Raw genomic sequence first — 10,501 nt, forward strand, 5'->3', positions numbered from 1 at the left:
TCATCAAAATAGGGCACTGTTCCAGGTACCCCTCTTAGCGGGCGTTCCATTAACCCCTGAAAAATTCCAGGGGCCACGTTGACCCCGAATTGGAGCTGGTTCACTTTGAACGCTCCTCTGTGCGTTACTATGGTCTGTGCCTCGGCTGCCTCCAGTGTGACAGGCAGCTGTTGGTAAGCTTGGGCCAAATCAAGCTTAGCAAAAATCTTCCCTCCCCCCAGGGAAGCCAGAATGTGGCTTATTACCGGAACCGGGTACGAGTGCTGTTGCAAGGCTTTGTTTAGAGTGCACTTGTAATCTGTGCATATTCGCACAGACCCGTCCGGTTTGACCAGTGTCACTATGGGTGTCTCCCATTTGCTAAATGGTACAGGTTCCAAAATCCCTTGCTCAATGAGCTTGTCTAGCTCCATTTCAATATGCAGTTTTAATGCTAGTGGCACCTTTCGATACTTTAACTGTATTGGTGTTACAGATGGATCCAACTCAACCAAAATAGGGGGCCCATTGTAGCATCCCAATCCATCCCCGAACACCTCAGGAAACTCATCATACAGCATATCCCATTTATTTTCACACATCTTGTTTACTCCATAAATTCCGATGCCAAGTGGCTCAAACCAGTCGAACCCCAGTAAGTTTACCCGGTCCCCTTCGGGAACCAGCAATGACAATTTAACACATTTCCCTTTAAACTCAACATCAACAGTGTCCCTCCCCGTCAAAGGAATTCTCTTTCCTTGAAAGTCGGACACCCTCGTGTCTGCAGGCTTGAGCCGCCGCCGACTCCGGGTAGGGAACAGCTGATGCAATGTTGCCGAAGAGATCACAGTGACGGATGATCCCGAATCGACCTCCATATTGCAGGGCATGACGGCATATTGTATGATATGTAGACAAGATGACAGCCAGGTATGTTTGTATTAGATCATACTCATCTAGGTGACAAGCAAGACTGTCATGTGACAGGGTCACAAGGTACTGATTGCACAGGGTTGCATCAGCTCAATTAACTATCACCATGAGTCGGCATAAGACTCTGATTGGTGCATGGTTGTATATAAGGAATGCAGTCCAGGAGTCAGGGTTCACACTTGTGGATGTATTTGCTGTGAAGCACCTTGCCGGACAATTCTGTGATATTGGAGACCGCATGGTGGTATGGACTATGTAAATATCTGTAAAATAAACCACTGTATATAGCTTCACTAAAACAACCTGAAACTCGTCATTATTCGGACGCTTCATGCACGCCGTCAGGGGAAGGGAGAGGAGATTGTCAGCCACTCTGAGACTCTTCTTCTTTCTCTTTCTCACCAGCTGTTTTAGTTTATTTCATTAATAGCATCTCCTGCAGTCATTAGATAAATTCTGATCCAAAATAAGAGATGCTTTCAGTTGTTCAGAGAAAGCCCTGCTGCCTCTCCTTACAGCCCTTCTTTAATATAATTTAACTATGCACGACATAGGGTATTGCAACTTGGAAGGAAAAATCAAATCTCGCCATTTTTACAGTAAGTTTCTTAGTTTTATTTGATTTCTCTTTTGTATCTATAACATAATGACAACTCAAAGCTTTGACACCCTTGAGAGCAGTCATGAATCCCACTGTGATCATGAATTTATTTAAAAAGCCCTCTTTCCTGTGATTTTAAAAAAAATTCTTTTTCTCTTTTATTTTAGGAACATGGACTCCATTTAACCCAGCAACAGTCAGATCTATTTTATGTAAGTAGTTCGATCAGACTATTTAAACTTCTTTTGTTTCATACTGACTACGGAATGTTTTTGTTTTTATATTTGTTGACCGATATATTTGGGATCAGGTCTTTGTCCCCCACCTGTCCCTTTGCGCCAGCTAATCTTCAGATTGGCACTGTCTGGGCCTCTGTTTTGTCTGTGGTTGGGCTGTTAAAGGTGCCCACGTTCTGCTTTGGGTTTCTGGAAAGCACAAGAGTAAGGTCTGTAGGTAGAAGACTAGTTCTTCTGGAACTAGCGGTTAACCGCTGTCTGTTATTTATCCACCAGTAGACTCCCTTCTTGCTTTTCTTAGATTTGTAAGCGGAAGGAAGCTAACAATGTCCTGTTTTGTTACCTGTACACATTAATATTTGGGTTGCGTTTGTTTCAGCTATGTTTGACAGAGAAAACAAAGGTGGCGTGAACTTCAACGAATTCACTGGTGTCTGGAAGTACATCTCGGACTGGCAGAATGTATTTCGCACGTATGACAGAGACAATTCTGGAATGATTGACAAACATGAATTAAAGCAAGCACTAACAGGTTTTGGTAATTCATTTGCAATTATAGTTGCCTGTGTACCGCAGTCCTCTATAGAGCTATGCCACATCACACAATGAAATATTCAATGGTAAAAAACAGGAGGCGGTCCAGTTGTTTGTTTTTGTGTCTCAGAATGCTACGAGGTGGGCCATACTTTTCATAAAGCCTCCTTCACACACACACCCCAACTTCAGACTATTACAGTGTGCATTCCTTCCTAGTGTTTACAAGTAGTTTTTTATTTACTTAAATAGGTCTCCTCTCTTGCTGAGACTCAAGGTGGATTACACAGTGTAAGGCAAAGCAATTGAGTGGAGTGGAGTGGACAGCCAGTGTACAGTGCAATAGGACTAAGATCCCCAAACTAGAAACAGTGCAGAAAATTGAATTACAGAAGCAGAAAACCATGCAGTAAGAGCCAGAAGCTACATACATCTAATCGTGGATGAGACAAAAATTATGTTTCTGCTCCATGCCCCTAGGTTTCTTTTTGCATTCAGTGGTAACTTTTTTAGGTAGAACTGGCTTTTTTTTTTTTAATAGTCCTGGGGTTTATTAATTTTGTATCCGCTCAGATACACTTCATCCAATAAGCCCAAACCCTTTCACCCTTCGTTTTGGAGCCCTGCATGACCTTGCCCCTCTCCCCTTGTTTGCCTGATTTCATATTTTGGTACCTCAGCTGACCAGTGGCGATCTGCTCCCTCGCATCACTTTCCTCCTTCCCTTTTGCTGTTTCATGTTGAAAACTGCCAACACTAGCACTTGTGTAAGGCCACGTTTCTGATTTCAGTCAGATCCCTCCCACACACACAACCCCCCCCCCCCCGTTCTATCCAGGACAGCTGACTGGGAATGTGGGGGAGGGAACATCTTCTAGGCAAAGCTGAATTGCCTGCCTAGTGGTCCAGGAGGTAGGATGTAACCCAGACTAGAACGCACACCTGTCTATGAGATGAGAGCCCATCTTTTCTGTTGAGTTGTTGGCACGATTCCTTGATTCCCCCCACCCTTTCCTAATGAAAGTCTGTCAAACTGGAATAAGTGCACTCTCTCCTTCTGGTTTTCCACCTCTTGTTTAGACAGAGTGACTCTTGGTGTATTAAATGTTCATTCTCTCAACTTAAAATATGAACTAGCCAGACATTAGGAGTTGGAAAAAGTCACTGCAGTCCTGTGCAGACTTAACTCTAGTCCAAGAAAATCAGTGGTCTTAAAAGTAGCATTGTACTCCTAAATTCTAGAGTAGAGTCCTGCAGTAAGTGGTATTGGCAAATGTGCTGGTTGTTGCCTAACATACACTCCAAACTACTATTCTAAGGATGCCTGGTATACTTGGGTCCTGACCTCTTGAAGAGGTGTGTGTGTGTTCCTGTGCATTAACCCACCAAACACGTTTAATTTTCTTTTTGTAAAAGGACCAGATTTTTAAGCTGTTAGACAGTAGGTTGTGCTTTCTTACGGTAGGAAACAGTTCACTTGGGGTTTGGAGTGCAAGTGGATAACATTGTGTGGACAGCAGAGCTCTGTACTGCTTGCCGTCATTACCAACACATTTTAATTACTTCCCCACCCACACACACTAGATTGCCCCCTCAACTTTTCTGTCTTGTTGTTTTGTCCTGCATATATATTCAATGGTAGCATCTGATTTATGGTAACTGCAGAGGGTTTTTAGGGCAAGGAATGTTCATATGTGGTTTGCCATTGCCTGCCTCTGTGTAGCAGGCTTGGATTTCCTTGGTGGTCTCCCATCTGAGTACTAATCAGGACCAACTCTTATCTTCCAAGATCCGATAAGATCAGGTTAGTCTGGGCTATCGAGATTAGGGCATATGTAATATAGTATTTCCTTAATTGTGACTTAATATGCATGGCCATCTTGTTTTCTAATTAGCTCATGTTAGCATACACAGCTCATACAAACCTAATTGCATTTCCTAATTGGATTCATGAATGTCTTCCTTTTCCCCCCAAGGTTTTCGATTGTCGGACCAATTCTACGATCTCCTTATTCAGAAGTTTGACAGACAAAGGAGAGGACAAGTTGCGTTTGATGATTTTATTCAGTGCTGTGTTGTCCTGCAGGTAACAAAATAAGATACTGAAATCATTTAGGAGTGGCCAGTTCACTATGCCAAATCAAGTAAATCTAACTTACAAGTCAGTGGTGCTATATTTACAAATTTAGATGCTAGTGTAAAAACCCCCCACCATACTTACCAGAATGTAATAATGTTGCACTTTACAGTAGTAGCAGCAGCACTGCAAAACCCTCCATCAAAGAGGGGATGGGGGCCCTAAAATTGTTCCGTATAATAGCTGGGCCAGTGATTGCACTTTAAACAGTAAGAGCAGCTGGTACATAGTGTCCATCAAAGAGAAGTCTGTAAGGAAATATCTTGTTTCTTTGTAAGATGCTGCATTCTTTTTATTTTTGCTAGGTACCTTACCATGTTTTGCTTTAACATGGCAAGCTGTAGAAGGGTGTGATGCATGAAAAACTGAATTATTTTTGCCCAAATAAGCAGCAAGTTATGAAGTGACAGCTATCCAGGACTAACTACCGATGCCTTAAACATTCTCAGAAATAGTCCTCTCCATTCTTTTAGTACTGTACTCAGCCAGTACTGTACAAAAATATTTGACCCCATTTCTGTAGATAGGATTTCTGGGCCATGTGAGTGGTATCCATTCCCATTCTTGAAAGGTGTCTGCTCTGAAGCATGACAGCAGCATTTCACATCAGTGTTAAAGTGACAAAGAGTTGATGTTTTTTTCAAGTTTCTGGGCTTCTCCCAACCGAGTTTCTTATGTGACAATGTGGAAAAGCATTTTCTGATATGGAGCAAGATCTGAAGGTGCTGTTTCACTGACAAGGCCACCCCTCCAGTTGATTGCACCTCTTGCCCTGGGGGAAAGTGTCTTGCCCTTTAGTAAAACAGAACATCTATCTCCAGTTAGTTTCTCCCCATGTTAACCTAGATAAAGCTAGTTTTCCCTGAGAGATACTTTAGTGAGCAACTTCTGGCCATTACTCAAAGGGTTGCAGTTACAGGGTTAGTAAAGTTGACAAACAGTAAAATATGAAGTAGATCCTCACTTTTTCATACTGGAGTCCAGGGACCTCTGGGAGTTGATGAGGGTACTCCCAAGGAATCCTTTGCAGCGAGTTGAGTTGCAGCAACTCAAAAATGGCATCCTCTCTAGGTGGGGACAGGGACTCAGCTTCAGGGGAATGAGACAGAATCTGCTTCCCCCTGTCAGAGGATGGGAGCTCAGAGCTGCTGTCACTCACCGTCACATGGCTTTCAGAACACCTTGGAGCCCTAGCTAGAAAACACACTGATTGAATGCTGGTCATTCAGCCAAGGAGGTACAGTCCTTGTGCAATTGTCATAGTTATCTCCAGTAGAAAAATTGAACTGGCTTTCACTCTTATTTAACAGTTGCATTGTAACAGATAAAAATACCATTCCGCATCCATAGACAATGATAGCTAGTTGCAGTTTTTAATTGAATATTGGATGGTCAGGTTGGGTGCAATGTTCCCTCTAAGCTGAATCACTGTGAACTAGCTCAGTTTTTTAGCCTCTGGCTCACACATTTTTGTCTTAGCTCAGGAAGGATGGGTTTAGAGCAAACCAATCTACGCAGTAGCCAAATCACTCGCTCACAAGTTTAATGTCAGTAGCTCACAAGACTCCACAGCTTAAAGGGAGCATTGGTTGGGTGTGACACTGTTCTTTTTTCCCCGTGTGTATTTTTTTCAGGCACCTTCCATCCCTGATAAATTTTAAAGCAAAAGGGGTGGGGGAGTTCTGAGGGTTGCAAAGGTTTGAGAACTGCCTAAGTAGGGTATGGACTGTAACACCTCCGCAGCTCTTCTGGTCTTTTGAATCCTATATGAAGACCATGATCCAGGTTTTGCTGGTAGAACTGAGCAAGGCTTGTACATTTTTCTTCTGTTTTCAGAAATGGACAGATGTCTTCAGACGCTACGATACTGATCAGGATGGCTGGATTCAAGTGTCTTATGAACAGTACCTGTCTATGGTCTTTAGTGTTGTATGACTGCAAGTACCATTTCGAGGACATGGACTGAATTTGCCAATTTCCTTATATATACCAAGTATCAAAGAAGGCTAATTTATCATTCTTAAATCTTGAATCTAAACAGGCTAAACATGTTTGCTAATTACCTTTTTTTAAAAAAAATTAGATTATGGCCATAATAGCTGCAGCTATAAAATTTCAGCACTATCATGTTCAATGTTTTTGAAAATGTGCATGAAGTCTCAATGCCAAACTAATAGTGCTCAAACTTGCACAATATTGCATGTGCCTTTTTTTACAGAGAATATTAAAACAGATTCATCTAGAACTATGTCCTGTGTTTGTAGGAAACATGTCTTTAAATGGGGGTGGGGAAGGTATGCTTTTGTAAACTATTATAGGTTGGGTTCAGTTATGGCGGGTTGTATCTCTGTTCATTTCAGTAATGCTGTGTATGTATATCTCCCTCACACAAGAGCAGGTATTCCTTTAAAGCTGCAGCATATGCAGAATGGGAGAAGGGAATTGTGGTTAGTTCCAGGGCTTTACAGTATTCAGAGCAATAGTATAAAGGTAGCTGTAGACTACCAGATGTACTTCTATTTGGCTTTTTTAAAAACCTTACCTAGACAGATGGAACTGGCCAAAGACCATCCTGGAAGGTGGAGGTGCCGATTTCCACAAAAGTGGTTTGAGAGGAGCCATATTTAATGTTCAGTGTTTTAAAATATATCTCTGTTTTTGTGCTTTAGTCCTGCAAAGCCACAGAAGACAAACAATAAAGAGTTTCATATTCTTCTTTATGGTCTGTGTACAGGTACTTGTCAGTGGGATTCTGCATCTTTGCAGGATCTTGTTCACAATCTTTTGAACAGTGCTGTAGTGTGTGCACCCAGAAGAGCAGAGCGTTTTTTTTTACCTACCCCAGCATCATCAGGGAAAAACAGGTTGTGAACCTGGGACAGCTGTACTTTGAGTGGTTGAGCCAGCTTTTAGGCACAAAAAACCTCCCTCAGACACATCGCTAACAACGGTGCATGCCTACTGAGCAGTCAGACATTTCCCACTGAACTTCTTCCTAACTGTAAGAGGTAAACCATGGGAACTTAAAAGAAGCTATTGAGGGGAAGATGGGTTGTCATGTGAATGCATGCCTGGAGCTGTTGTGCAGTGCTGATCAATGTAATCTGTGTTTACTGCTACTTGATCTCTGTGGATCACACCAGGAAGCTAACTGAGGCTAGAGAGAAGTACAGTTGCATCAATTGATGCAAGAAAACCCAGTCAAACAAAGCATCAGATCTAGACTGCACATCCAGGGCATAACTTGCGATGACCAAATACCTGGACGAAGAATCAGGCTCCCTCTGCAGAAGGCTGATGATGGTGCTACAAGGGCGGAATCTTTTAAGAGGAAATGCTTTTTGTCCTTTCAATGGTCTGGACAGCATAGAAAAAAGTCCACGACACTATCAGAAGTTGGTAGTCCCGTTAATGTAAAACATCCAGCAAACACACAGCATGTTCTCCATCAGTGAGGAAAGAAAAGTTCTCTGCACTTCTTTTGGTTGACAGTGCAGTCCTCGAGCAGATTTAGAAATTTTCTGTGCCATGCCTCTACAGATTTTGCTTGAGACAGCTTACAAAATAATGAAAACATAACATTGTGCTAGTCTAAAAAACAAACCAAAAACCTGCCATTAAGGCCAGCAAGGGCATAAAACCGCTCAAACAAGCAGTTTATAACAAATCTTAAACAGGCTACAAAAAGTGGGCTATAGATGTAATGTTTAGAACCCCTGCACTAAAAAGCCTGGGTAGCAGTAGGTGATACCTGCTCACAAATGCGCCTTTCCCCCTTTTCTGCTGGTCTCCCCTCCCCGGGTGTGCCTTGCGAAGGCAGAAATAGCTGCAGAGGCTCTGGCAATCAGGAGGGCCCCCCCCTACCCTCTTCCCTTTTGTGTGCAGTGAGCCACAGCCCAGCCCACATCAGCTGCTTGCCTGGTGATCCTAAGAACAGGAGAGTTTAATGCCTTTCTGGATCACATGCTGTGCCTTGTCTATTAGAAGCAGATTTTGGAGCCGTCTATTTGAAGGAGCACTTCTGAGATCCCCTTCTCTTCTGTTTGGGACAGAAAGTGACATGGAAGACAGAGCTTAAAAGCTTCTGATGCCTGTGCTGTATAAAGGGGGAGGAAGAACCACCAGAGCGGTTTCTGTTTCACTGGGGGATTGTTTTGAGAGAGGACTGCAGCGCTTAGGGGGACTTAATGAGTGTTGCGAACAGGCATCCTCATGGGTTCTTGGTGGTGGCAGCTACATCGGGACAGGTGCATCAAAGCTGGGAAAAGTGGCTGGGCTTGGCAGGGTAACGGAGACTTGCTTAGCTTGCCCAACCCCCCCTCACACACACCTCACTTCCAGAAGTGACGAAGGCACATTGGGGCAGTGCCCCCTCACTGAAAATTGTCTAGTTATGGGGCTGCTGGGTAGGAAGACAGATTTTGGCCTAGTGCCTAAAGGAGCCCCAGACAAGGCTGAAGGGTGTCTCCACTGGCCTCCACCAGAGAAGCGTTGCCTCCAGTGCATTTATGGTCTTTGCATCTACAGAAAAGTAGCCTTTGAGGTTCATGGAATTTCTCTGCCTGCTCCTGCCTACACAGATTCATAATCTTTTACCTTTCCCAGGACTTCTTCGTTGCAGGGTCCAAATTAGATGCCACTTTCAACTGCACTTTACAAGGGCAACCATTGGACTCTGCTGTGAATTTACATAGCCCCTTTCTCATTACATACCCTAAACTAGGGAAGCTGCCATATCTCTGGCCTCCAGGAGAAGTACTGCCCTGAAAGAATTATGCAAAACAGTCTCAGCTTTGCAGGACTTTGAGACGCCACTCTTATTATGTCACAGCTGGTTGGACTGGAACGAATAGCATTTTCAGCAAGGCAGTGTTCATCTTGTTCTATATTAATGTATACAAAAACAAATATGGTCACAGTCCATAGACATGCAAAAATAGAACCACAAGAACTGTACACAGTGCGCTCAATATTTCTTTAACGAAAACCATTGCATCTATGACACTGTCTAACCATCTCATCCTTTGCCGTCCCCGTCTTCTTTGACCTTCAATCTTTCCCAGCATCAGGGTCTTCTCCAGTGAGTGCTCCCTTCTCATTTTAACCAAGAGTCTATAAGCTTATAAATAATATAATATATATGTCAACATCAATACTTGCATCTTGGTAATTGTACATCAAAATAACATAGAATTGGTGCAAAGCCTTACTTGATGATGTATGAAAAATTGCACTTCAATGGAAAAGCTGCCCAATTCACATGGAGTTCAATGAAACTATTGAACTCCATGTGAATTGGGCAGCTTTTCCATTGAATTGCAATTTTTCATACATCAACTTATAGACTCTCGGTTAGAAGAAGACATTTGTCGAAACGGCATCGCATTCCGGAGACCACCGTCCCATCGTTGTCATCTTCTATCTTTATGTATCTGAACTTACACATTTGAATGTATTATTATCACTTTTGTACATTTCATATTTATAACTTTACGGTTTTCGTTAAAGAAATATTGAGCGCACTGTGTACAGTTCTTGTGGTTCTATTTTTGCACATCTTGTTCTCCTGCCATTACCTGTCTCCACCTTCAGGTAGATGAGCTTGCTAGTATCCCATTTCTGAACCTTCACAAACCTTTTTTTGGCCTTTGTGTATCACACTGATAGACTTTGAACTTGTGCTAGGTGAAAGTTCAAAACTTCAAGAGCTGGCTTTTTAAGCACAAATCTCTCGACGCAGCTTGGATTGTGCATACTGAAACCGCCCCTTGGTGCTCCGTTTTTTCACCTGAACTTAGGTTTTAAAAAACAGATTATATATACATCTCCCTTATATATAATTGAGTAAAATGCAGCGTAAGACAAAATGTGCTCCGTCAGCCATTGGTTGGCCAGCTGCCGCTCAAGGCTGCTGCCATGCCAATGGCTGGGAGGCAAACGCTGCGTCTGAACGGCGCAGCGGTGGCAGCGGTGATGAGCCGCTCGCCGCCTCCCGATTTCCGTCCCCCACCTGCCCACCCCTCCCTCCCACTTGAAAGCGCCCCGATTTCCCTCCCCCACCCACCCAGTTGAAGGCCG

General features: G+C 43.2%; 1 protein-coding gene across 1 annotated transcript in view; it reads left to right on the forward strand.

Moving 5' to 3' along the window:
- PDCD6 (programmed cell death 6) overlaps positions 1 to 7,107 on the forward strand; it is a gene marked incomplete at its 5' end in the record, with an annotated part of 12,162 nt that extends 5,055 nt beyond the window's left edge. Inside the window, 4 exons of the mRNA XM_015405511.1 lie at positions 1,684 to 1,728; positions 2,132 to 2,290; positions 4,263 to 4,372; positions 6,260 to 7,107. Coding sequence (XP_015260997.1) covers positions 1,684 to 1,728; positions 2,132 to 2,290; positions 4,263 to 4,372; positions 6,260 to 6,358 — 413 coding nt within the window. The remainder of the gene's footprint in view (positions 1 to 1,683; positions 1,729 to 2,131; positions 2,291 to 4,262; positions 4,373 to 6,259) is intronic.
- Between the last annotated feature and the right edge of the window lie 3,394 nt (positions 7,108 to 10,501).

Source organism: Gekko japonicus, unplaced genomic scaffold, assembly GCF_001447785.1.
Source record: "Gekko japonicus isolate JY-2015 unplaced genomic scaffold, Gekko_japonicus_V1.1 scaffold1085, whole genome shotgun sequence".
NCBI classification, from domain to species: domain Eukaryota; kingdom Metazoa; phylum Chordata; class Lepidosauria; order Squamata; family Gekkonidae; genus Gekko; species Gekko japonicus.